We start from the raw sequence: 27,384 nt of genomic DNA on the forward strand, positions 1-27,384 counted from the left end.
CTTGGAGCAACCTGGGATAGTGCAAGTTGTGCCTGCCCATGGCAGGGGGTTGGGACTAGATGGTGTTCAAAGACCTCTTCCAACCTAAACCACACTATGAGTCGATGATTGTGTGATTCTGTGATTGTGTGATTGTACGATTCTGTGATTCTGTGGTTGCAGAACTGAGTATCTGTAGGGAGACTGTAGAGGCCCAGAGCAGTGGGATGTCTCACAGACCCAGCTCCATAGCAGGTTTTCAGCATCACAGTGTGAAGCTGCAGCATCTGTCACAGCAGCAGGGGAGGGCCAGGCCAGCTGGGGCAGCCACTGATCCACACACTCGTGTTCTGAAAATGGCAGGAATCACCCAAGTGCTGATTCTCCACCCACTGACCCCTGCTGCTGAACTTGGCTTTGGGATGTGGTGGAAGAAGCTGAGAGGAACTGGAAGCAGCAACCAGCAGAGCATCAAGCAAGGCAGGGAGATGTTGCTGGTGATTACCCAAAGGCATCCCTGACCACATGGTCCTGTACCATCAGGAAGTGCCACAGCCTCTTTTGGGTCAGACTTGTCCTCACTTATGCCAGAGAACCACCGAGCTCTCCTTCCTACCCCACAGATAGCCTGGCTTGCCCAAGACATGATTCATTTCTCCAGCAGATCCTGTCTGTGCCTCCATGTGTTATCACAAACTTTGAAGCTTGCAAGGCACCTTTGAGACCTGAATTATCTATATTCAGGCATTAGCTATCCTTGTGGCTTAGCTGAGTGTAAGGCAACAAGGTTTGTCCAAGCTGGGAGCTGAGATGGGTGTGTGGGTATCAGGGGGCATTTTGAGGGCATTTGGCCTCAACCTGTGGAAAGAAAACTGCCCAAAACTGGAGTAAGTCAGCTGATTTGCTGACACAGATGTGATGCATTGCTCATCTCAGAGCTGCTGATCTGAGGTTGCTATGAGCTGTCATCATCTGCTACAGCAACAGCATTTAAATGAAAGGAAGCACCATCAGGACAACAAAGTGATTTTTGGCTGGTGGGCAGCCTGACAGTGATCCCCGGGGAAATCAGTCCTCCACAGCTCCAGACAGGAGCAACTGGAATTACTCAAGGTACCAGGAGCAGGTCAATGAGCCTCACACAGGGGGCTGGCTCTCTCATCCCAACCACCACAGTCACGGGTGTTTCCAGGCTGGCCTAGGGTCAAAAGCCCCTCTAGAGCTGGTATTGCCTCTGTGGACTTCCCTGAAAATCTTCCTTGGAGATATTAAAAACCCGGACACAATCCTGAGTAATGTGTTTTAGGGACCTTGCCTGAGCAGGAGGATTGGACTAGATGATCTCCAGTGGTCCTTCTAACCTTAATTCTGGGATTCTATGATTGTTTCCTGAGCTGGAGGAAGGCAAGTGTTTGGACAAGGAGGGTAAGCCATAAAATCATCCAAGATCTGGCTAATGTCTCTTCCTGCAAAATCCTAGTATCCCAATGGAGGAAGAGAATCCTTCTATGGTATGAGGACCAAAACTTGAGTTCATTAAGCTGAAAGAAAGTCTCTGCTTTCCTGATCCCAGAGAAACATTGTCTTCATGCAGTCACCACTGCGTAGGTGATGGGGAGCAAGGATCATGGAGGATACAGTTAGTGGCTGTGGAGCATGATAGGCACACTTTATATCCTCATTGTCTTTGCTGTGGAAATGTCCCAAAAGCTTGGCAAATGAAAATGTCAGGCTGCCCTTGTACTGGGGAGTGAAAACAAAAGCTAGAATGTGGTATCAGGACTCGATTTTAGTCATGGATTAGTCTCTCCTGTGGCAGACATTGCCATCCAGGCAAAAAGCAGATTAAATCCATAAATCCAATTTTCTTGAAGTATCTTATGGGCAATGCTTATGCTTATTGGTTTCAATGTAAATGTGATCTAGGACCACACTTGTGGCCTGGAAAAGAGGGAGAAGGCTTGTTAGCCAAGTAATCACTAATAAACCTTCTGGCTCTCCACAACTCCCTGAAAGGAGGGGGCAGCCAGGTGGGGGATTGGGCTCTGCTCCCTTGGAATAAGGGACTGGACGAGAGGAAATGGCCTGGAGATGTTCCAGGAGAGGTTTTGGTTGGATATCGGGAAAAGTTTCTCCACAGAAAGTGTGGTCTGGCTTTGGAAGAGGCATTCAGGGAAGAAGTGGAGTCCCTGCTTCTGGAAGTGTTCAAATAGTCATGTGAATGTGGCATGGGGGCAAGGGTTGGTGGTGAACATAGTGACAGTGGGTTAATGAACTCACTCATCTTAGAGGACTTTTCCAACCTTAACAATCCTGTGATCCTGACACTGCTAATGTGTGAACCTCTGTGGGACTCAAAGGGAGGAGTGCCTGCTTGTGGTGTTGATTGTGGTGAGTTATCTGGACAAGGATGCTCAGCTCATGTTTGCAGGGTGACACAGTATTTATTTACCAACAGATGAGACCAAAATGTGGACTTGGAAAGCAATCCCCACCTTTGCATCTAGATGCAATGAGCAGGAGAGGGTAAACTCAAAGATAACTAACTGAGAAATGTAATGTTCTGTTTTGAGCTGTTATTTGTTTGCCAGGGCTTTCTGGGGTTCACCAGCATCCTGCTTAGTGAGGAATGGCTCTTTGTTTTGCAGACGGCTTGGCTGTGCCAGCAATGTGATTGGATAACTGCTAATAAGCATAGGATTGCTGAAGTATTCCCCAAAGTCTTTGCTTTGCTGTAAAAATCCTCATCAGCAATTGGATTAGTTGAAGAGAATGAACAATTACTACATAGGGTAATGTGTTATGTTAAGACAAATTGATGGGTTTTATTTAATCATATGGTCTCGGTCACATCTTGATGGTGTTATTCCTATGAAGAGAAATGCATCACTGCATTAGTAGGTACTAGCAAAAAATACTGAAAAATGCTTTATTTAATTAATTAGTTCCTAAAGATAAGGCAAATTGACTCTGTACCAAAACAAAATGAGTGAGGCTTTTGCTTTCAGATACGTTAGTTCTGTGTTCTCTTCTTGCACACAAATCACAGGTAAAGTTTGGGTGTTCTTGATCTTGGGGAAGTGTATGACTGAGTTCCTCTCAAGAACTGTCTTTGTATGAGAAACAAAATCCAAACCAAAAACATGACCAGCTGATCTGCTCACCTGGTGCTTGCTAGTCCCCCAAGGCTCTGGTATCAAAGGCCCTCCAGACATTTAAGTACATCAGATTAAGGGTTCCCAAGACTCAGAAAAAGCTGGAAATTGCTGGTTGAGGTTACACCAGGCATCAAGAGACAAGAGAGCCACAGGAGATGAGAGACAGGCTTTCCCAGCTTTATTGAGTGCTGGAGAATGTGTCCCAGGAAATGTGGGGGAGCATTCACTGTCTTGTATCGCCCCAAGACATTTCTGTCTGAAACACAGCTGAACTGCAGCTGGGTGCCACAGGTTGGTTATGCTGGTGTGTGCAGAGGGTTTAGCACTTTTTACCTGCACTCTCACCTTGCCTTCAGGCCCTGTGAAGGCCTGGGGGTGCCCTGTGGCTCACCCATAAGCTGCTGCAGCAGCTCTCCACTGGGAGGACACATGGCCATGAGAGGTTGAGCAATTCACCACGAGTTCCTTGGCAAGTACCAAGCACACACAGCAGTCAGGAGGCTTCTCCTCACACTTCCCTTCAGCAATGGGCCAGGGGAGTGCAGGATCCCTATTTCTTTACTTTACCTCTTTGTGGTGAATTTGGGCCAGGCCATCAGCAGCAAATACAACCTGCAGGGGAACAGGGTATATGAACGGCTCTTTGGCCTGGGTTTGCAGCTGTGTCTTTGAGGAACAGCAGGTCTGATCCCACCACCTCTGGCTTTAATTAATATCGTGGTCAAATTGTGCTGTTACCTGACAGCAGGGGAAATTATCACCTCAAGAAGCACTGCTGTGGGTGGCACATATTGTGTAACCTGCTCTTTCTCAGAGGGGCACTGTGGAGGATCAGTTTGTCTTTAAGAAATGCTGTGTGTAATTATGCACAGTTTTGCAAACCATCCATTTCTGATAGGCCCTCTCCTGTTGCTTCTCCTGCTGGCATCTGGCTTGCTCAGGACTCCCTGAGCTGCTGTGATGGACTGGGCCTGCCTGCCAGGGAAATGTGAGCAGAAGGGATCTGGGTGAAGAGGGCATGATGTACATGCTTGTGCTTTAGGATGACATAGTGTCCCTTGGTGCTGTTGTTCTGGGATATTTTGTACCATTCACAAAGATTAAAACAGGAAAGAAGAAGACAGGCTGTTCAAAATGCTGTAAAAGAGCAGGTGTCCCATCCTGGGGCTGATCCTCAGCAAAGATGCATCTCTAATAGCCTCATTCCTTCCCCTCTGAGGTGACTCTTTCCCTAGTTTAAGAGCCAGAAGTTTTGCATGAGGCCTGTAAACGCTCCAGGAATGCAGGAATTAAACACGCCAGTCTGGGCCAAGGGCTTGTCCAAGTGAGGATCTTGAGCAAGGTGCAAGCCAGTGCCAGATGTTTTGCAAAACGCCTCCACTATGGATATCTTTCACACCTCATTTCTTCCTCATCCCCATCAGCTTCATGACTGGTCTCATAGCAGTCCATGTTGTGTTTCCAGCAGCTGCTCTCTCCCTGCGTGCAGCTCATGAGCATGGGTTGTTGCAGGATTTCAGCAAGCACACAGGGTGTTCATCCCTGCTCTAGGAGGTGGAAGTTGTCTCCTTCATGTCCTGAAGCCAGTGTGAGGCAATTTTTTTAGAGCAGAGATTATTTCCGTGCCTATGAGACATTTTTGGAGAAGCAAAGAAACGACTTGCAGGGAAAGACTGCAATTCAGGGAAAATATTCAAAAGTTCAGTGAGATAATATCCAAAATCCCAAATATTTTAGAAAACAAGTTTCGTTGTTTATTTCCTTTTCTAGAGTGTTGAGTCTCAGGGAATAGTTTGTATTGGAAAGGACCTTTTAAAGTCATATAGTCCAACCTCACTGCCATAGGACAGGGATGTCTCTCACTAGACAAAGTTGCCCCAAATCTCATCCAACCTGGCCTGGAACATTTCCAAGGATGGCACATCCATGTCTTTTTTGGGCAGTCTGTGCCAGGCCCTCACCATCCTCAGCACAAAAAAAAAGTCTTCTTTCTATCTAGTCTAAATCTCCTCTCTCCTAGTTAAAACCATCACTCCTTTTTCTATCTCCAAAGGCTCTATTAAGACTTTTGTTCTTTCTCTATTTAAGGCAGGAAAGCCAAAACAAGCTCGAAACAGCTTTCATCCGTACACACTTCAGCTTGGAGCCAAAAAGAGACTTTGAACCCAAATCTATGTTTTGGCTCCAGCGTTTTCTAGGAGGAGAAACACCATTAGTCAAAACCAGCACTTGTAACCAGCTTTAACTGACTTGTTCTCTTTTATTTGTATTTTTTTTTTTTTTAATTGAACATTCTGGGAGAGCCGTTCGCCAAAACCCTTGCCCTGGCTGGGCCACCATGGGCCTTCTCTCCCCGCCGGCCGGCCCCACTCCGTGACCGCCGCGCTCTTCTCTTCCAGGTGCTCCTTTTCAAAGGTCTCAGCATCCCCATGCTACCTCCTGCCGGCATTTCCACCTGGGTCCCCAGCCTCAGCTCCCCGCCGACTTCGCCCTGCCTCACGCGGTGCAGCCGCAGCCGGGGCTGGCTCCCCACATGGCCCCGGCGCACCAGCACAGCGGCCCGCTGCACCAGCCCCTGCCGCCCGTGCCCGCCCTGCCCTTCCAGGACGTCGCCGGGCCCTCCTTCCTACCTCAGGCGCTACACCAGCAATACCTCCTCCAGCAGCAGCTCCTCGAGGCGCAGCACCGCCGGCTCATGCCCCACCCCAGGTGAGTAAGGGGGTCATCCCCGCTTCTTCTTCCCGAAGGATGTGTGTGGAGAAGCCGCGCCGACCCCGCGCCCAGCCGCGCTGGCGGTGTGGGGATTTCCCTTTTGTGCGCTGGAAAGGGAGATCTTTTTTTTTTTTTTTTTTTTCTGGCAGGCTGCACCTGAAGGTGTGCCCTTCCCGTGGGGATCCCTGCTGTGCCCATCCAGCGTGTCCCCTTATTGTCGCTCCTAGGAGAATCACAATAGTGTTACCAGGGAGCTTTCTGGTCTCTGCGTGCCTGAGCTGTGTCCTCGTAGCTGCTGTCTCAAAACCGTGCAAAACCTGTCTCATCAGGTTGTACACATAGAGGTGTTGCTGCTCAGGGTTTGGTAGGCTTTCCCTCTCTGTGAGGGAGTGATGCAGCTGACCTGCAGCACTGTCTGTCACAGAGAGCATCCTAAATCCACACGGAGCTGACAAATGCAAGGAGAATTGCTGTAACTCAGCAGGGATGGAAATGGATGCCTGGCCTTGTCTTGATTGTGTTTCTTGAGAGAGGAGTGATTTTTTTTTTTTTTTGGAGACATATGGAAGCTATCTGTGGGTTGTACCCATGGATCAGGAATCAGAGGATGAAACTTTGTAATGATGCTTCATTTGGAAGAAATGCTACAGATAGAAAGCCCTTTCTTTCCATGTCCTTTCTGTCTGAAAATTGTGTGTTCTTCTCATCGCTGTTTTGTTTTGCATAAGCTGGATTTTAGGTGGATTTAATGATTAGCTAATAATTGGGTAGCAAGTATGTTCAAGGCTGAGAAACTGATGATACAAGTGTTTATCTCTTAGTCATAAGCTGAATTCAAATAAAAGCACAGAGCACAATTCCGCACAGAATGTGCACTGGTAGATGCTGTCAGTGTTGTATTTGCAAGTAGGCTGTGCAAAAAGGCAGGAACCTCTTGCCCAGTCCCAGGGCTTGTCTCTGAAAGCTGCAATGGAGCAGGATGTCAGAACCCTTACAGGTGTGGGGCAGGAGGTCTCAGTAATGGGAATATGGGTTATGCCTTTGAGAGTGAAGCCTCTGAACTGAGGCTGAATGAAAAGTTATTTACCTGGAAGTTCCCTGTTCCATTTGCCCTTGTTTTTTCCTGGAGATTTTCTTTGTGATGATTCCACTGGTAAGTGGTAACTTGCCAGGAAGCAAAGGATGGGAGTCTGTCTGTAATGCAAATCCTGCTTGTGCATCCACCTTGTCTCTTGCCAAATGTGGACACTGGTCCAGCAGCACATGCTCTTACCCTGAGTAGTTCAAACAAGCAGTAATCATGAGACTCAAATCCCTAGGAAAAACCTTGCTGTATTTTCTAGCACTTTCTTTTCTCTGCCTGCAATGGCAGCAGAGCGGAAGGAGAAGGACCTGGAACCCAGCCTGGCCTGTCCATCATCCAAAGAAATGTTGGCAAAGGCCAGTGAGAGTAAATTCTGCTTTCAGTCACTCGTGAGTAATCTGGTTATGAATGAGGTTCCCCAGGAGTTTATGGACTGCATGGGAGACAAGACAACCTGCAGCTTCTTTATGATGATGGATCACGGCTGAAGCTGGGGCACGTTTTGCCCTGTGTGTTGTTTATGGGGCTGACTGCAGCAAAAGAGGAAATAGTGCAAACTGCACAGCGCTGATGAGAAAATGTCTTGGTTTCCTCTTTTCCTCTGCATGTTGCCAGCAAACAGCATCTCCTGCAAACCGAGCATATGTGGGTGCCACAAGACCTGAGAGTGGATTTCTGTGAGGGAATGACAGCCCTGGGCTCTTCTTCCCATCATCCCTATTCCTGCCTGGAGTGCTTAGCTTTGGGCACTTGTCCACAGGCCCAGCCTTTGGGGTTTTCCCATGGGTTTTTAGCAGGAATTCCAGTGCCCAGTGGTGTCTGACCCTCGCTGTTGGTGCTGTCCTCCCCGCAGGCGGGCCCAAGAGCGCATGTCTGTCCAGCCCCACCGCCTGCACCCCAGCTTCGACTTCAGCCACCAACTGCAGACTCCACAGCCCATGGGGCCCCAGCCCAGGTATTTGGCAGAGGGCACGGACTGGTAAGTGATCCTCATTTCACTGCTGCATCCAGTGAGGTGTTTAAAATGTCCTGGGAAGGCTTGGGGTGTTGGGGACTGCAATCAGGGATCAGGGCTTTGATGAAAGATAATGAGTCGGCTGAGCAGTTACAGTGTGCAGTGGGAAAACTCATCTCTGAGAGGTCCATGAGAGTGTGAAAGCCTCCTATATAAATGAACAGTTGAATCATTTAGGTTGGAAAAAGCCTTCTAAGACTGTGGAGACCAACCATTCTTCAGCACAGGCAAGACCACCACTGACCCATGTCCTCAAGTGCCACATCCGTATGGCTTTTAAATCCCTCCAGGGCTGGGGACTCCAGCATAGCCCTGGGTAGCTGTGCCAGGGATCGACAGCTCCTTGGGTGAGGAAATTTTCCCTAGTAGGCAGCCCAAACTTCCCCTGGCCTCAACTTGAAGCCATTCCCTGTCCTCCTGTTCCTGTTCCCTGGGAGCAGAGCCTTTTCCCGGTTGGCTCCAACTCCTGTCAGGGCGTTGTGGAGAGCCAGAAGGGTCCCTCGAGCCTTCTTTGCTCCAGGCTGAGTCCCCCTCTAACTCCCTGACTTGCTCCTCATCAGACTTGTGCTCCAGAGCCTTCCCCAGCTCCATTGCCCCCCTTTAGGCAGACTGCATTGTTGTTGCTCATAACTTTTCACCTACAGATTTAGAGTGAAGCCAAACATCAATTCTCCCAAGTTGCTCTTTATGCTGTAAGACACAGAGAGGGTTCCTTTCCTGTAGACCACTATCTGCCTCAACCATACCCTTTGCTGTCCTTCAGGCACTCAAAACCCAGTGGCCATAATATTATCTGTGGTCCAAATTAGGGAGTACCTTGCTACCCTGCCATGCAGGGTGGTATGAATGGAGAGTTGTTCATCATTCTCCAACTGCAGTGTTCAATACCCTGGAAAAGCTTTACAGGAAATTGTTCATTTCATTTTCAGAGCAGGTTGAGAGCCCTTGAACAGTTAATAAAGTATGGTAACCTGGTCAAAAGAATGACAAAATAAAAACATTCGTCTGAGTAGCTGGTTGTAAGCTGAGCAAAGTCCATTCTGTTCATTGAATGGAAAAAATAGCATGTGAGCTTGTAATTAGAGACAATCACAATGTATTTGCACAAGGGGACCAAAATAAAATGGCACAGGAAATCTTAATGATGGCATTTCCTAACATCTGAGCACTCCACTCTGCAAATGAAAAATCCTTTTAACCCAAGGTTGTTGCTTTCTTCCCCCTTCAGTGCATAATACACAATCTAAAATATGACCACATCCTTCTGCAATTTTCTTCTCAGGTGTTCCCATTATTGGCACTCCCGTGGGCTGAATGTGGTCGGGATGACATTGTTCGGGTTGGTTTGTGAAGCAGTTCATGTACCATCTGGATAGAGCGATCCTTTCTGCCTCTCTTGCAGCTCAGAGTGCTTAATTATGATCATTAGAAGTATCTGATAAAGCATCACTGAGTGCCTTCCCCCTCCCTCCTTTTCTCCCCTGTGTTGCTCCATAGCCTTATAAAACCCAGGGAGTAGGGGTGACAGAAATCATATACAGTGAGCATATGTTTGGGTGACTCACTTTCCCCTGGGGCACATGTACAGTTTTGCCCAGTGACAAGTATCAAAACCCCCCTCTAATGTGTTACCCCTGGATGAGCAGCTGCAGCAGTGTTTTCCCAGAGGCTGTAGGTGGTGGGCACTGCCACAGGAGGTGGAAGTGGGGATGGAGGAAAGATCTGAGGAAAGATTAGCTATCTCAGACAGCCCAACCCCCAGCTGAAATCTTCTGGTGAAGAATAAATAAATTCCCATTTGGTTCCTTAAATCATATTCTGCACACACACATATTGATGACCCTCCTGCCTGTTGCCTGGTGTCTTATCCTTCACTCCTGGGTTGTTGGCAGCCCATTTACCACAAGCTCCACAGTGCTTGAATCTCTTACCTGAGCATCAAGATGCTCTACAGTTGTTCCTGTAGCATGGGCTAGAAAGTAATGGTTAGTTCCATTCTCCTTCAGCAAGTGTGCTCTGCTTCTTCAGCCCCAAACCCTGGGAAAACACTGCTCCGTGCTGTATTCTTCTTTGGACACATCTGTAGACTCAAATCATCACTTTAGAAACCTCAACATCTGATTTTAAGTCTCTAGATGCATAAAGAGTTCAACAGGCCTGTTATTGCAATTACTTGTGCAGTTAAATAATGGCCATTCACCTCTGAGTGATCTTTTCAGTCCTTGATCTCAAAGCACTCCATGAATTACCAGATCTATTTCATAGACAGGGAATATGGGAAGGCAGAGAGGAAGTGGATCAAGGTCATGCATTAGGAAGTGGCAGGGCTGGGAATGGACCCAAAGCCTCCTGATTTCCATTTGAGCCCTCCATCAACCTGGGAACAATCTTAAGCAATTGGGTAAATATCCAAAATCGGGACGCAGGAAAGTGCCAAGACCTGTGGATTCTCACCCTGGTTGTTTTCCTGCCAGTTGGCTGCTGTGTTTTATCCTCTGCCAGGTTTTGTCTGTCTAGCACATGGCTAACACAGGGCCGGCAAATGTAGTCCTTCTCCTGGCCTCAACTTAGAATTATGGAGCTACAAGATAACCTGAGTTGGAAGAGGGACCCATAAGGATCATTGCATCCAGATTGGTGGGGGTATTACTTCTAGAGCACTGGTGCTGCTGCCTGGGGCACAGCCTGTTCTGGATGGAGCATTTCTGCATCTACTGTCCCCTCAGGTCCCCATCCTCTGGTGGGTGAAAGCTGGAAGACATATCTGGGCTGCTCCTAAGAAGCTGTGGTACACACTGCTGCTGTCCCCCATGCAGGGGAGGAGAAGTTGCAGGCTGAAATGGGAAACCGTCCTTGTGCTCAAATTAGCTTTGCTTTGGGAAATGTGAATACAATTGTTATTAGAGTGCTGGATTTTATAATGATGATAAAGTGAATGATGTTCAAAGCAGTCATTTGGCAAGTGACCCTTAGGCTGGAGAGAATAGGGATCAGCTAATTGGATTAGAAATGGAGGTGCTGCACTAGGCTCCCTTGCACTCGCTCCTCATGGTGTGCTAGTGGTGGGGTTGTAGTTTATCTCTGTAGTTTATCTCTGCTCTGACTGAGCAGAGCTGTGGCGTTTGATGGGGTCTTGGTTATGACAAGTCTGGGGATTGAGCTGGGTTAGTTTTCGGGAGGATAAAAGTGCCCAGATTCATCAAGCTGAGCTCCATCTCTGCTCACCTGGACCAAGCTGTGTTCAGGCAAGCAGGGCCATCGGGGGTGTGTTGCTCCATTGAGGCTGGCCCTTTCCTACAGCAGCCTCATCCAGACATTTCTTCAAACCTTTAATTTTTGCACAAATCACACTTCTGGAGTTCGTAGAATCACAGAATTCCGGAATGGTTTGGGTTGGACTGGACCTCAAAGATCGTCTTGTTCCAGTCTCTGCCATGGGCAGGGACATCTTCCACAGTTCCAGGTTGCTCCAAGCCCTGTCCAGCCTGGCCTTGGACACTTCCAGGGATCTCTGGGCACCCTGTGCCAGGGTCTCACCACCCTCACAAACCTCAAACCCTCACCACCCTGAGGCTGGACTCAGGCAAGGCACAGTGTTCTTTGACTCTCCAAGTCCTGCCATGATCTGGGCTGGGAGACCTCTAAGGAAAGCACAGGCACATCAAGAAAGCCCACAGACAGTGCCCATCTAGCTTCTAAAAGCTACCAGAATGGTTCATTTTTGAGTCTCTTGAGTAACTATCTGTAGTCCTGCAAAACATCCAAGGCAAACTGTAAAAGTTTGCAGAGCTGGCAGCACAGAAAGGCTCTGGTCTGACCAGGCTGAGTTGCTGAGCCTGGGTGTCCTTTTGAGCCACCAAAATGCTCTTGCTCTGAAATTAGCAAGTGCACTTGAGCAGCTCTTGACCCCAAATAACTCAAACACTACCTGACACAGAAACAACCCCTCACACCTCGGTGGCAGCCTGGTGGGTGATTCCCCAAACTGGAGCAGACTCCCTTCCAAACCATACCATCTCCCGAGGCAGAGGAGCCCAGAGCAGCCCAGAGCTCAGCAGGAGGGGGCTGCCCTGTGAGCAGGGTCTGTTTTGCTGTAGTCCCTGAGCACAACCAGGCACTCAGAGCCACGTCTCCCTTCCTCCTGGTGCCCACAGGGACCTCAGCGTGGACGCGGGGCTGACTCACGCGCAGTTCCAGGTCCGGCCGGTGCCCCAGCCCTATCAGCATTACTTGGCCACGCCTCGGATGCACCATTTCCCCAGAAGCACATCCTCTACCCAGATGGTAAGTGAAACGCTTCCACTGAGAAATGTTTTATGCATTGTCTGCCAGAAAACAGTCAAAATAAAGGCTGCTATCTTTCTATCACCTGTCTTCTGCAAATCCCACTTATCTCCGGCCGTGGGAGGGAGTGTCTGAAAGGATAATGTTGCATCACTGCACTGGATTAGAGAAAGAAAAGAAAAGCTCAGCTGTTCTGGAAGGATTCGGTCCATCGTTTGCAGCACCACGTTCACAAGCTGGTCTGCAAAATATGGGCAGGATGTGAGAGACTCAGCAGTTAATATTAATAGTAGTATTATATACTGGAAGGAACTGTGGTCTCCAAGGAGTTTTTGTATCCAGAAGGACTGGCAGTGGGTGATTGCCTTCCCTGGTGTCACCCCTGAGGACCATCTCTCATCACGCTGATGTTCTCTACATCAGCTTTGTTGCTACCTGTAAAGGTTTTGCATGACCTCTCGCACAGGTGGAGGTGGGATTGATGAAGAGACAGGCTGACTGGGGTAATTTCTGCCTCTTCTCCTAGCAGGGTGCTGCATTTGGAGCTAAGTCACGCCAAGCGCTGCTAATCCTTGAAACATCCTCAGAAATCCCACAAGGGTGCTTTTCCCTTGTGCCGTAGTCAGACCCTGACACCTGTGTGCTAAAGATAGCCTTTAAAAAAATACCCAGTCAAAACTTGGATGAACAGAAATACCCCCATTTAAGTGAAATAAAATTTCGTTGTAATCTAATCCGTGTAGGGAATTTGGAACCACGATTTTACAGATGATACAGGAATTATTGTAATAGTTTATTTGGAAGAAGTGTGTGTTTTTAGGTATCATTTATAGAAAATGTATTTGATAAAGTCTCATTGTTTTGTTATCAAAAGGTTTAAATTGGTGAAAGTGACAATCTGCTCTTTTAATTTGAATTTTTAAAGCTTTAGATTTACATCAGGGCATACAAGGGTTTTCTGTAGGTGAGTACAGGTGGCTTTATTTTTCTCTCTCACTTTTTTCAGGTTGTTCATGAAATCAGAAATTATCCTTACCCCCAGCTTCAGCTGCTTGCTCTTCAGGGACTGAACCCAAGCAGGCACACATCCGCTGTGCGGGAGAGCTATGAAGTACGTATCTGGAGACTGGAATTATTAAATTTTAAAGTGCTGTGAATTTATGCAAGCTCTGGTGTAAAGTTGTAAGGCTGTTTTTTTGTGGGCGTGGCAGTTGCAATGGGTCTTCTATCAATTTTAGTAATGACTTGGGAGGTGAAGGGAGGTGAAGGGATTGAGTTTGGTAAAAGATGTAAACACTCCAAGGCACCTGGGTCTGGCTTGGGTTAACTCTGGCTCATTTGATGTCTGTGAACAAAGTGCTCCAGATTTATGGGGTTTTGTTTCCCTAGCCTGTCAGATGAAGCTCAAATCCCACCCTAATTTGTGCAACATTGGGTATCCAGCTCTTTGCCTCGAGTTCTTAGTCATTATACCAAGTGCCAGGGATCAGATCTATCATTACAGCATGGCTGATTTGGGTTTGATGGACATTTCCACTGAGGGGAGGACAGGAGGGAGCCTCGGTTGCCAGCAGGTACCATTGTGTGGTGCCTTGGGAGCAGTGGAGATGGCACTTTCCTGATGTTCCTGTGCCACAGGAGCTGCTGCAGCTGGAGGACAGGCTGGGCAGTGTGAGCCGGGGCGCCGTCCAGAACACCATCGAGAGATTCACCTTCCCTCACAAGTACAAGAAGGTGAGTGCCCCACAACTCAGCTGCCAGCCCTTCTCAGTGGGCACGGAGCAGGCAGAAGGAAGGACCTCACTGGGTCTCAATCCTCAGGGTTGGCACCACCAACCAAACCATGCCCCGAGGAGGGGGAGGAATGTAAAGCCCAGCAGTGGTGCTTTGATGTCTTGCGGGGCTCCCGGGGCACGGGAGCGGTGGCGTAGCTCAGCTGCCTGTTTCTCACTTCTAGGCTAGGAAGCTGCGGGCCAAATTTTCAAAAGGGTCTCAACCTTCTCCCACCCAGCGGGTGCAATTTCCCCCCTGTCCGCACCTGGTAAGAAAGTGCACACCACCAAGGGGGCTTCGTGCATGCAAACCCGCCCCGTTCTGCATGCCAGCAGCTCTGCCCTGCGCACGGCCCGGGGGGCCTTGTCCTCCCCTGGCTTCCCCAGGGATGTCTCCTCTGTCAGAGCTGACCCCCTGCCCGTGAGGAAACGGGTGGCACATCTCTGGGTTGTGCCGAGTAGAAATTGGGAAGAGTCTGGGTAGTAATTTCTTGTGTTGGTCACTGCCGGCTGGAGGGTAGGGATGTTGTTTGCCCAGGTTGGATGTGAGGTAACTCCTGCTGCACTTGTGTCTCATCGCGTCTCCAGTGGACCCAGGAAAAGGATATGAATAGGAATGGATGTGTGGGCAAAGGGGAAAAGGGGGAGCTGACAGGCTAAGCACTGCCCTGTGGTGCAGCATGGGGCTGGGCCAGTGGCCAAGCTGGCATGGGGCACAGCGGTTGCCCTTCCTGGCAATGGCAGCACCATGAGCTTTGGAGTCTCCCCATGGAGAAGCCTCCAACAAAGGAGACCATGGGGCCATCCCCACTGCAAGGAAGTAGTGGGAGGCTATATTAGGGCAGTGGAGGACAGGCTACTCCTTGGGCTACTGCCACCAGCCTCACTGCCACCAGCCCCAGGAGGAGGCATGCCAACCTGCAGCATGCTGGTGGCACACTCATCTCGCTGGCTGTTCTGGCTGGGCTGACTTCCCTGAGCTGGAGAATCTGGCTGATAGATGGAGATCTTATTATTTATCTTCCTGCAACTACCTAAGCTTGGGAGAGCATTAGAAAGGCAGGGTCTAAACCAAATATATCTTTAACCTTGCTGCAGAGAAGACCCCAAGAAGGCAAGGCTGAGCAGGATGATGGTGAAGAGTCAGATACCGACGAGAAATGCACAATATGTCTGTCCATGCTTGAAGACGGAGAGGACGTCAGGTGAGATCCTTTCATCCCCTCCTCTGCCTCTTGATATCACCTGAGTTGTGTTTATTTGGGTTAATGCAGTTCTGCACTGGTGGGCTTGTCTCTGCTCTTGTCCTGAGGAACTCACCTGGGCTGTTGCAGGGTCTGGGAACCCAAATAACCCAAATGCTTTGCAGATGGACGTTGGTATGGCAGGAGGAGCCCTGCAGCAGCAGGGGGTCAAGTTTTTATAGTGTTTCCTGGGTTTGGATCATCTGCTTCCAGGCTGTGCCAGCTGCCAGGTGGCAAAGTGTCAGAGAAGGGTTAGGTCAGACTGATCTCTGACAACCATCTGGAGCTTGGGGTCATCAGCATCTGAGCCTGACAGATGACCAAAGTATGATAAAAAGCAGTGTTAGTGTGAAGTCCAGGAGAGTTGGGCTTGTGTCCAAGACACAGCTGCTTTATTGTAGAATAAGTAGGATTACTCTGGCCACATGGTCACAGAGAACCATCCCCAGCCAACAGAGCTCCAATTGTCTCTAACAGACATCCCAGGCTGTTGACTGGGTCAAATCTCTGCTTGTGACAGAGGATGGGGAGAAGAAATTGCAAGGGGCTGAACTATCATGGCTGAAGGGGCTGAAGTACCCCTCATGCTGCAGGTGAGAAGTACCCAGGTCTTCTTCTCACCCTTAAATTGTCAAGAAAAGCCCTGATCGTTTTGCTGTGAGTTCCTGTGGTTCAGGGTTCCCCTGTATCACAAGGGTAATGTGGGAAGATGGCAGAGGTGATGTAGCTAAAAACGTGACCTGGGGACAACCATGTAGGAACAGTGTGGACCCACCTGACTGCTAATGTGACACAACCATGAAGAACTAAAAGGCTTTGGAGTATAACCTTACTCCTGAAAGGGTCAAAATTAGCAGCCAGAACAATTAATAACTGGAACAAGTCAATTCAGAATGGTGTGGGGGTTTCTAATAGGCCAAGGAGGACACGACCTCCAGCCCACTGCCCTGTGTGAATTGGCGTGGCTGGGAAAGGCTGCAGGACCTTGGTGGCAGCAATCTCACCACAGCAGTGTTTCTCGTGTCAGAACAGCCCCAGGTGCTGTTTTGTAAGCTCTTCTTGTGCCTCCTCCATCCTAACAGTGGTGTTTTTCCCTCTGCAGGCGGTTGCCCTGTATGCATCTCTTTCACCAAGTGTGCGTGGACCAGTGGCTGGCCACCAGCAAGAAGTGCCCGATCTGCAGGGTGGACATTGAAACACAGCTCGGCTCGGACAGCTGAAAAGACTAGCTGGACACACCATTTTCCTTACCAGGTCGTATGGCCATAAGCCCTTGCAGCGATATTTTTTGCCTTCTGAGCCATTTGATTGAGAGGGGAAGTCTGCAGGCACGTTAGTGAAGAGAAGGAGGTGGTGGTGATACAATATCTAGCAGTAGGAGATATTGCACATATATGCAGGATACAGGCCCAATGGAAGGGAGCTGGCATTCCCGGAGCTCAGAGACCCCGTGCTGCAGAAGATTTTTAGTGTTGAATATGAAGGAGCTAGTTGTGATAGTCCGGCCTGTCAATCCTGCTTTTAATGGGGATTGTATATATACCTCTCAAATATGTAGAAACATGTTAGGGGTCCTTTAGCTATTTCTATGGATGGCAGCTGGAGCATGTTAGCTTAAGAAATGTTGTGTTTGATGCCCTACTCATCTTGTGGTGGACATGTTGCTGTTACCTAATTTGCACCAAATATTTTTTCATAGATTCCTTATTTTGGTGCCTGATTAATACGTTGCAGAGGGGGGAATAAAGAGGTCAAACTTTCCCATCCTTGGGGTGGGAGAAAGAGGAGAAAAAGCAAAATCCTGTTTACAGTCAGAAGGGTTTGTGCTCTTTGCCTCAGCCGCGTGTGCTTCTTTCCCTTGCATTTACAGTGTGTTGCAAATTTAGGGAAGCTTAAAAAAAAAAAAAATTGGGGATAAAATGAACGAAGCAATAGGGAAAAGCTTCGTTCCTGCTTGTCTGCTGGTGCTGGACACTTTCTGTAGTGGCACAGTATTTGAGTAGATGCTGTTTCTTTGCTTTCTGTATTTTAACAAAGTTGCTTGTCATATCAAAATCCAAGGAAGTTCTGTCTACATGATTGCAATTGTCCGTGATGCTTTCTTCTGTGAGCAGTGTGGCTGGTTGGCTTGGCCAGCACTGCTCCAAAATGATGGTTTATGGCAGCCAGCACCTACCGCTGTTCTTTTGGGGTGTGATAACACCAGAGAGGTGCAGAACATCAGCTCTTCTCCCACTGCAAAAGCATCTCTTGATAATGGGATGGAAGAAAACTCGATGCTCACACCCCACTGCTGAGACCATGAGCCTTTTGGCATGGGAGGGGAAGGCAGGGTGGGAGTGAGGCTGCCTCTTTTGGGAGCCTCACTGCCCCAAAGTGCAGGCACCCGCACGGGCTTGTGTGCAGGCTCCAGGCCGTACCCACACGGAGTAATCAGTGGTTGCTAAAATGAAACTTAATCACATTAACACTTGAAACAGAATTAAGAGGTAATACCCAAAGGAGTGAGCTGTTGTGATCTGTGCTCCCCCTGAAAAAAAAAAAAAAAGGCCTCAGCGTGCCAACTGCAGGGATCGAGTCGAAAGTCCTCGGGAAAACTGACATTGACAACCAAAACCTATAGTTTTCTCTTTTTTTTCCTGTTTCTTTCTTTCATACTAAGGGAGAAAGGAGCTGTGAAGGAGCAGCAGGGGAATTAGAAACATAATTCTGGCTCCCCTGAGTGCCTGTTTTGCTGGAGAGAAATCCTCTCCCAAGTAGATTCAATGATAAACTATCATCTGAGAAACTGCAAGATTCTCATGAGCTGTAAACTGGAAAACACCAACCTCAGAGGCACACAGAGATTGTCTTTTTTTCCCAGTGAGAGAAAGGAGAGAAGGAGGGAAGCCCCCCATGAGGGTGCAGGAACCTCTCTCATTGTGTGCCCATGGAGGTGGGAGGAAGTGGAAAGGGACAAATAGTGATATAGAGAGAAGACAAAAGGAAAAAATTCTTGGCTGTGAAGGTGGGGACGCCCTGGCACAGGTTTCCCAGGGAACCTTTGAAGTGTTCAAGGCCGGGCTGGATGGTGGCTGTAGTGACCTGGTCTTCTGGAAGGTGTCCCTGCCCATAGTAGAGGGTTTGGAACAAGGTGAGCTTTAAGATTGCTCCCAACCCGAATCATTCTATGACTTCATGACATGTTTGTCATCCAGCACAAATGACAGCTTCTTGGGGAATGTGGTGGTCCCAGCCCTGATGTCCATGGGCCGAGGAGTGGCCCATGGATACCTATGGGTCTTGCTCCATCAGCATGGAAGCAGCATTACAAATAATACTAACAATACTAATACCATGACAAGCAAAGAAAGTCTTTGGTGGTAAAATATAATCTGAGCAAGTGTGGTCTGCCCAGTTGTGACCTGGAGGGGAGAAGCAGGGAGAATAACAGGGGGATTGATACCCCCACTGGGTGGGGAGGGAATAAAGAACGCTTCTGGACCGTGTGTTTTGTTCTAAAGCCTACGAGAAAGTGTTACTATTTGCCTAATAAACAAGCACAGTTTTTAAAAAAAAATCGATCAAACTTTAAAAAAAAAAAAAAAAAGACAAAACCAAACAAACCTTTGGTGAAGAAAAGCACCAAACTCCCATGTTCTTGTGTGAGTGACTGATCCTAAGGTGCGTGCGAATTTACAGTGTCTGGAGTTGTATTGGTGTGTCAGGTTCCTTTGCATTTAAATAATTTGTACAAGTAGGTTGCGAGTTAGAATGAGTTTAAAAACAAAACAAACATCAACAACAACAACAACAACAAATCTAGAAACAAAACATCAATAGTTTACAGGGTTTTGTGAGTTTAAATGCCTTATATTTAACAATCATAATTTATGACTAACTTGTAGATATTGTGGGTTCTTATTTAATTATTTTTATAGTTGTTTTTTTGCATTTTGAATTATAATTTATTTATTTAGAAATTACTACTAATTTTTTTTATTACTCCTATTACCTCATTTTTGCATTGTTTCTGGGAATGGAATGCTTTGCATGCATCGGTACTTAAAATAAAATTAAACGGGGGGCAATGCTTATCTTGTCAAAAACAAAAAAGAAAAAAAAAGAAAAAAAGAAAAAAAAAATCAGGGTGTGTGATTACAAACTGTATTACTGTGGTGCTGTTACCTTGGATACATTCCATAAAAATGCAAACCTTTGATTCTGTATGCTGTGACATAGTGGAAAACTGCAATATAGTGACTGTGTTTAGCACATATATATGAATATTATTTGCACTCATAATCAAACTCCGGTGATCCTTTCACCTGTGTCCCTGTGCATTGAAGGTGGTTAATGATGCTCTGCATAAATCAAAATGTTTTGGTTGTTTCTTGGTACTGCCCTGTCCCTTTTGCCTCTGGTGATGCTGCTGCTGCTGCTTGTGTGACCCTGCAATAACACCCAGCAGGCCCCCACTGCAAGGCTATGCTTGGGGCAGTGCATGCTTATAGTGCAAGACTCTGCAAATTGTGTCAAAAGCCCAGGAAGGAAGCTTAGGTGTGGTGGCTCTGTAATTTTTGGCATCTATCAGTGCTCTGTTTGGCTCTTTTCACCCTCTGTGTGTGCGCTCAGCTGGGGTGAACCAGGCAGTAGGGTGAGCCTGGGCTTGGAGGCAGCAAAACTGAGGGATTCAGTGCACTCTATAGAGTCAGAGTTCTTTACTCAGAGGGAAGGTTCTGTCACAGATTTCTCAGAGAAGCTGTGTCTGCCCCATGCCTGGCAGCTTCCAAGGCCAGGTTGAATGGGGCTTGGAGCTGCGATTCTGGACAGTGTCCTTGCCCATGGCAGAGGTTGGAATGAGATGTGTTTTAAGATCCCTTCCAGCGCAAACCATTCTGTTATTGTGTGACACCATGTCTAGCTGACAGTGGTTGGGATGGACACGGGATCCATTTGCCATCTCTTTGCGAAGCCCTGCCGTGAGCACTGACTATAACCCAGCTCTGAGACATGCATGGAGACATGATCTTGTGGTGAGACACTGATCTTGCCCAGTTGCTTTCATCCCTCCTGTACAGGAAGGAGCCTCCATTTGGAGCTTTTTAATCCAGTGTAGAGCTGGGACCTGCCACAGAGCCCTCCTCTCCGCAAGGAGGGAGTCAGCCCCAAACTGACATGGCCAAGCATCCCCATCCTGCCATGGCAGATCTTGCAATGCACTGCCCTTTCCCCAGAGGCTCCTGAGTATTACGTGTTCCAGCTTTGCCAGAAGGTTAGAGAACCTTTGATAACATTTTAAGCTTTAAGCCATAACCATGCTTGGTCAGTGCAGACATTTAGTGTACAGACAGAAGTGGAGTTTGATATATGTGCTCAGCCAGTAGCCATCCTCCCCATCATTGTGGATGAAATTCTCATTTGGGTTAGAAAGGCACAAAATCACAGTACCTTAATTTTTTTCTCTCTGTCCGTTCAGGGTGCTGCGCTGCTTTGTTGACTTTGCCTTACCCCGGGTTTTAAACCTGTCTGTGTTTCTTACCTTGCTGCTCTGCAACACTCCTCCCCTGTAGCCTGGAGCTGTGATTTTGAGCTGTGTGAGGACAGGGGGGTTGGTTGTCCTCCCCCTCAAAGTCATTTAAAGAGGGATAAGCAAAACAAGGAGCGAGTAAACAAAACCCCCTCTCCCTTTAATGACCTGGGCAGGTGAAAGGATCACCCACATTTTTGTATTCCTACTGCTGTTCTGTTGTGCTGTGCAACATTTTGCTACATAGACTATTTTATAGAAGAAAGCTAGAAAAATATTTATTATTAATATTAAAGCAATAGTGCATTGAAGAAATGGAAAGACATTAGAAATTGTGTAAATGCTTAGATTCACTTTTGGTGGATTTTTTGTACTTTATTTATAACTAATAAAACAAACCGCATTGCTAACTATAAACCTGTGCCACGCAGAAGCCACCTGGCAGGGTGGCCACTTGGTCTTTATTTACTGCTCATTTCTGGTTTCTTTGGGTTAGAATCAATTCTCCTGTCACTGCTTGTGTCTTTGATGTGGAGGAGAACAACTGCTGGGGTATAAAATGCTCTGCCCATCTGGTTTGCAGAGGCTGCTGGTGGCTGAGCCCCATGGCAGAGGTGAGGTGAGGCTCTCCACACCAGGCACATCGCTGTGTGTGGTGCCCTCTGGCACCAGTTTGGTGATCAGGTACCAAAACTGCTTTCTAGAGTTTCAGAAAATTGCCTGTTAAAGAGGGATCTCTCCTCCAAACACATCACATGGTGCATGTAAACTGTCTCTAGCAAATCCTGCAGAGGTATCATCAGGTTCTCCCACTCTCCCGGTGGAGAAGCATTTCCTTCTGCAAAGGTCTCTAATTTAATAACTAAGGAAGGGGAAACCCAAGAAAAAAACCCCTTCAGACTAATACAGGTACATTTAGGGGTATTTATAATCCTTTTTGCTACTCCAATGGGTCATACACACAATCCTGCATCCTGCAAAATCCATTCTGTAAGCCCTCCTGTGCTTTTATTTTCTCCCACACCAAGTGGTGCCAGTCTCTGCTCCTGCCCACTCTTGATTCAGCTGCTCCTCCTGAAAAGCTGAGACCAGTGCCCAGCCTTGACTGTGTCATTAAACTAAATAAACCTTGGAGACAAGTGGCTGCTGCTCATCATAGGGATTTGGTTCCTGTAGCTGAAGGGAGCTGCTGGCTCCTCCAGCATCCATCAAAAGCTGCATAAGGGATGAGCCGTGTTCACGCAACACGGAGCTCTTGTTACAGGAAGCTTTTAGGAACTCAGAAAACAGGTTAAAAGTGGCCTGCTGGTCCAGCTGGGGAAAATCTGAGTTTCTCGCTGATATCCTGCTGATGTCCTTCGGAAGGGTGACAGCGGCGCTGAGAGAGATGCTGCAGATGGCAATCGGGTTTGTTTTGGAACCGGAGCAGCAAACGAGCCGCCACGATCTGATAACAGCCCTGCTGAGCACAATGCCTGCCTGGGGAGGGAGAGAGGCTGTGCCCATCACGGCACAGCAGCACGGACTGAGATGCAACATCTTTATTCACTGCCAGCTCTCGAGGCAGCTGCCCAGGGAAGTTTAGTTAGCCCTTATCGGTGTTTCATGGTATCTAAATGTGCAGCTGGTCCTCAGGTTGCAGCTCAGAGCTGTGGAACCCCATTAATACATTTTTTTTTTTTTTAGCTCTTTTCTAGTTTAGAATGGACCTCTAGACATAAGAAGGGGGCAAGGAGGATTACAAGATGTTTGCTACACACAAAATATAAGATACTTCACATCTCTCAGTCATTCTTTAATGAACCTAAGGATCAGGTAGGCATATAATGCCACCAAAAATGCTTAGCAACAATTTAATAGAAATGCGCAAGTAATTCTCAGTGTCCTGCACCAAGAGGCAACATGCATGAAACACCTGCTAAGCCCTCATGGCTTATGCTTGTTTTTGTTGGCACCACCCAAGTGCTTTAGTAAACCTAAATTTAGTAAACACAGAACTTCATCAGAGTCCCCAAATGGTGGAGAAATACTATGGGCAGCCACGTTTTGAAGACTCACACTGAGAGCTACCATCTTGTCCTTTTCTCTTGCTTCTTATTTATGTTGTCATTTTAGGATGAAGTAATGTGCATTAAAATGCAACCAATTAGGAAATAAAGTGGAAAAAAAGAAGGTATAGGTTGGCGGTGGGAGCAGGAGTTTTGTATCGTCCCGACATACCAGCTTTGGGGTGCTTGCCCTCCACAGGAAAAGATTGACTAAGCCCTACAAGCTACCAAGCCCTAAGGCACAGGACTTGGATAATTTTGGCTTTTCTCCTCCCTGGATCTCAACCTGGCCAAGAATGTGTTGAATTTAGCAGCCTAATGCAAATCCAGCCGTTGGAAAAGCTCCACTCTTGACTTATTACTTCTGTAGCATGAGTTGTTGTAGCAACAGAGGGATTCCCCAGAGCCAGGGTGGAGCTGAGCTTTGCACTAAGGAGGGGCTTGTTTGAAGTGTTTAGTGGAAAAAAGCAGAGCCCTTTCATGCTTTGGCAAGGTTGCCTTCCTGGGAAACAGTGAGGGTGCTGACCCTCTACCAGCAAACTCCTTGGCCCTTTTCAGGGTAGCTTTCCCCACAGCTTTTGTGTTGACTAACACCCGTCCTGGGATGGCAGGTGGCCTTGATGACAGCCCAGGCACCTACAAACCCATCTCCCACCCACACAGTGATCTGATCACCCTGAAGATATTAATTCCTGCTTCAGCTGTGCTACAGGTGGTTCTAACCACCTGCTCCCCGTGATTCCTCCCAGATGTGAGCATGTCTCACAGGCAAGGTAAGGATTTTTCTTTCCTCCTTGCCCCAGGAAGGGGTAGTGTGTGGGTCAGGAGCTGTCTCACTGCTCCCCAGGGCTGGAATAATAGGATCATCACGGAATCATCATAGGGTCACAGAATGGTTTGGGCTGGAAGGGACCTCAAAGATTCAATTCCCACCCCCTGGGCAGAGACATCTTCCACTACTAGGGCTGCACCCTACCCCATCCAACCTGGCCATGGAGGCAAGTACCAGTGCAGTGGGTTTGCCAAGGGATTGGCAGGGGTTAAATGGATGCTCTAAAACCAGCTTCCCCTCCACCCTGTACCAAGTAGGGGGTGACTGGAGCCAGCTGGAAATCCATGATCTGCTCCACAGATCTGGAAATGCTGGGATTACAGCACTGTACTGTGACAAACTCCTATTTCACTGCAGCACAATTTTGTCTAAAAAGGGGCCAAACTTCTTGACAGAAGAGGTTTTTCTTTCACAGTGCTGGTTAAACTTGGTAGGGAGTGCAGGGAGATCAAAAGCCCAACCCTTATTTTGCTTCCAAAACCTACTGGGGAGCTGCAATGACACTGCACAAGAACAGCAAACCCAGACTCCATTCATAGGACCCCTTGGGTATCCAGGGAGTATGAACTCTATCCCAGTAGAGTCCCAGGGATGCAATCAGACCCTAGCAATCACCTCCAGCCTGCCCAAGGCCTGTTTTGCTCTTCCTGTGTGCTTCCAGCTTCTTGCTCAGGGCTGGGCAGCACCAGCCTCCCACAAGGAGGGAGAACACAGTCAGCAAAGGCTGCTATTATTATTCCTCTCAGTGAGTAGCTGATCACTGATGAAGTTGATTACTGGGCTCATTTAAGCAACTTGCTCTTCTTCAACACCATCAGTTACCATAAAGGTTTATAAAATGAATTAGTCCAGGCTATTATTTGTGAGCTGGCACAGACTGCCATAATATAAGGTCAAGTCTCTTTGGTAGTGCCTGCTGTGGGAAACAGAAATCCAGAACTCCCTCTGGAAGGGCTTGGCTGAGTGAGCAGCTTTCAAATACCTCTGAGCAATGGATAGCACTTTTAAGATGCTTCTAACTCCTGTCTCAGCACCACCAGCCTTTGCTGAGCCTCCTTTTCCCATGAGCAGTGAGGGACTGAGCAGTGGGAGAATCCTGCCTCATGGCCTGGCACATCCAGGCAAGGTCCTGGCAGAAGCATCATCCTCAATCCAGGACCTAATGGGGTGGGTGGGCTTGGTGGGTTTACCCACTCTTGACCCATCTGATCCCTATTCATGCAAAGTTCTTGTTTAAAACCAGCTTCTGGGAGAGGGCATGTCCTCTCCAGGGTAGGCCAGGAGGAAGGTCCTCATGGCTCAAACACCTCCCTTTCTCCTCCTAAGGTTGTGTCCTGCTGCTTTGCTCCCTACAGAGAGAGACAGGAACCCAGAAACAATGATATACCAACAGATTTTCTTGTTGGTACCTGTGGGGATGTGAGTGCCTGGGAAGAGCTCATTGACAGGAGTGCTGGCTCTGACTGCCTCCAGGAAATTCCTTCTCTGCCACAGAAAAAGACAAAACAGCAATCCTTATTAATGGGGGGAAAAAAAGTTAAAGTGAATGGCAGTTGCTCTGAAATGGAGCTGGTATTCAGGCCATGTAGGGTAAGATTATCCTGAGTCAGCTTTGAATATAGTTAGCACAGCTTCCTTGCTGTGGAATTGATTATCTGGAAGGCCTCTTGCACTGGCAGCTGTAATGATAGATCTCAGCCCTTGGCAGAGTTGTAGGAATTCAGCCAGAGCATAGAGTCTGCCACTGGGGAAAACACACTCACAGGGTGGAAAACACCACCCAGATCCAACTGCTTGAGACCTGGCTGGAGGGATGCAGATGCTCCCCAAACTCCCTATGGAAAGTCTTACTGTGCCTATTGTTTTTTATGTGGTGCCCTCTGGAGATGTGCATGTGTGTGTATGGACTTGTAGAGCTTGTAGTGGCCAGAAATGGGAAAAAAACCTGGCGTCTCCAAGCTCAATTTTCTTATATCAAAGTGTCTCAATTCTCTTAACCTCTATGCTCATCTAAAAGTGGAGCCTATCAGTGGAGTAGGTCAGTGGGTTTCCTCAGCCCTGCCAAGGCCTAGCATTGAAAGCAGAAACATCTGAGCTGGTAAAGGACAATTTATACCTCTGCTGGTTGTAGATTTTAATCATCAGTAAGCAACAAATTAATTTATTTAATTTACAGTTCTTAAAAAAAAAAAGCTACCAAAAGCATTACTTTTACAAAATGTTAACGCAGGAAGAACGTCTTGCTGCTAAAAATCTCTCAATACAAAAGGTAGCGTATTAAAAAGTAAAATGCAGTATATAAAATAGTATAAGGAGAAAAAAATACTGAAGGGACCAAACCCCTCCTGCAGCTGTGCCTTCCTCAGTACCTAGGAAAAAGGTCCCTACAGATCAACCCATCCCCTCTGTTTTCATCCAGCCACTTCCCACAGGGAAATATGGTGGTGACGCCGGTGGCCGAGTTGGTGATCTCCACCCTCTCCACCAGCCAGCCTGGGGCCAGGCCAGTGTTGTCGTGCTCAATCCGGACCTTCTTCAGCTCCCCCATGTCCAGTGTTTCCAGGTAGAACCTGTTGGTCTTGCCTCTCTCGAAGAGGTTCCTGAACTTTTGCTTCAGGGCGCGCCGGCCCGAGTCCCCGTTGAGGCCATGGATGGTGATGAAGACATTGGCATCGGTGCCCGCACCCTTCTCGAAGCCCGTGACCACGATGGTCTCGTACTTGACCGGCACCAGGCTCCGTGCTTTGCTGGCAAAGCTCTCTGTCACCTTGGCACACTCGAAGACTTTGTAGTCCCGCCTCTTGTACCGCAGAGGGATCTTCGTGTTGCACCTGAAAAAGTACCTGCCACGGAGGAGATGGGCATCCATGGGTTAATGGTATGGAGGGCTGTGGGGAAAACCCTTTTTATGACCCAGGGATGTGGGTTCTGAGGGGAGTTTTCATGGAATCACTGAATGACTGGGTTGGAAGACACCTTTAAGATCATCGAGTCCAACCCAGCCCTAACACCTCAATTAAACAATGGCACTGAGTGCTGTTGGATTATCCCTTTTTCTGACCCAGAGACAGGGCTCCTGAGAGGTGTTTTAAAGGCTTTTATGCTATTTTCAATCTTTTGAGAAGGGTGAGATGGTACAGATGTTACAGTTCACACCATCACAATCAGAAGCCAAACTATTTTCTAATTATAATACATTATAAGCATTTTTTGGCCTGTCAGCTTTTGCCACACAATGCTACTAATGCTTCTGAGCTAATAATTTAGAAATACCCCACATGGGTTTGCTGCAATACAACTTTCATAGTTCTGTTTCTCCAAGATATCTAGTCTACTTGCAAGGTCATAATTCGAACCTTGTTTCAAATTTCTCTCAAAAATCCCAGTATAATTCAAACCTACTTCAATTTCTCTCTCAACAATGACCTATTCCATGGCCTTTCTAAGTCAGCACACTTTATCTCAAAGTTTGCATACAGGTGCACAAGACTATGTGAGCTTCTGTTAGGCTTTGAGAATTGTCTACATATCCACTTCCCACAGATGGACACTTTATGGGGCAAATATTAGAGAGTTGTAGAATTTTTAATGTTGAGAAAGCCTTCTAAGATCATTGAGTCAAACTGCTAACCCTAGTACTGCCCAGGTCATCATTGATCCATATTCCCAAAGTGCCACATCCACATGGCTTTTAAACCTCTCCAGGGATGGGGATTCCGTCACTGCCCTGAGCAGCCTGTGCCAGGG

General features: G+C 47.7%; 2 protein-coding genes across 2 annotated transcripts in view; one reads left to right on the forward strand and one right to left on the reverse strand.

Annotated features, from left to right (window-relative positions):
* The window catches only part of ARK2C (arkadia (RNF111) C-terminal like ring finger ubiquitin ligase 2C), a 51,297-nt gene extending 33,970 nt beyond the window's left edge, over positions 1-17,327 (forward strand). Inside the window, exons 2-8 of the mRNA XM_066338740.1 lie at positions 5,537-5,846; positions 7,787-7,912; positions 12,103-12,232; positions 13,239-13,343; positions 13,871-13,966; positions 15,103-15,209; positions 16,351-17,327. Of these exons, the coding sequence (XP_066194837.1) occupies positions 5,537-5,846; positions 7,787-7,912; positions 12,103-12,232; positions 13,239-13,343; positions 13,871-13,966; positions 15,103-15,209; positions 16,351-16,468 (992 nt within the window). The 3' untranslated portion in view covers positions 16,469-17,327. The remainder of the gene's footprint in view (positions 1-5,536; positions 5,847-7,786; positions 7,913-12,102; positions 12,233-13,238; positions 13,344-13,870; positions 13,967-15,102; positions 15,210-16,350) is intronic.
* Positions 17,328-25,999: 8,672 nt separating this feature from the next.
* The window catches only part of LOXHD1 (lipoxygenase homology PLAT domains 1), a 153,472-nt gene continuing 152,087 nt past the window's right edge, over positions 26,000-27,384 (reverse strand). The window contains exon 40 of the mRNA XM_066339598.1: positions 26,000-26,480. Within this exon, the coding sequence (XP_066195695.1) occupies positions 26,000-26,480 (481 nt within the window). The remainder of the gene's footprint in view (positions 26,481-27,384) is intronic.

Source organism: Sylvia atricapilla, chromosome Z (assembly GCF_009819655.1).
Source record: "Sylvia atricapilla isolate bSylAtr1 chromosome Z, bSylAtr1.pri, whole genome shotgun sequence".
NCBI lineage: Eukaryota > Metazoa > Chordata > Aves > Passeriformes > Sylviidae > Sylvia > Sylvia atricapilla.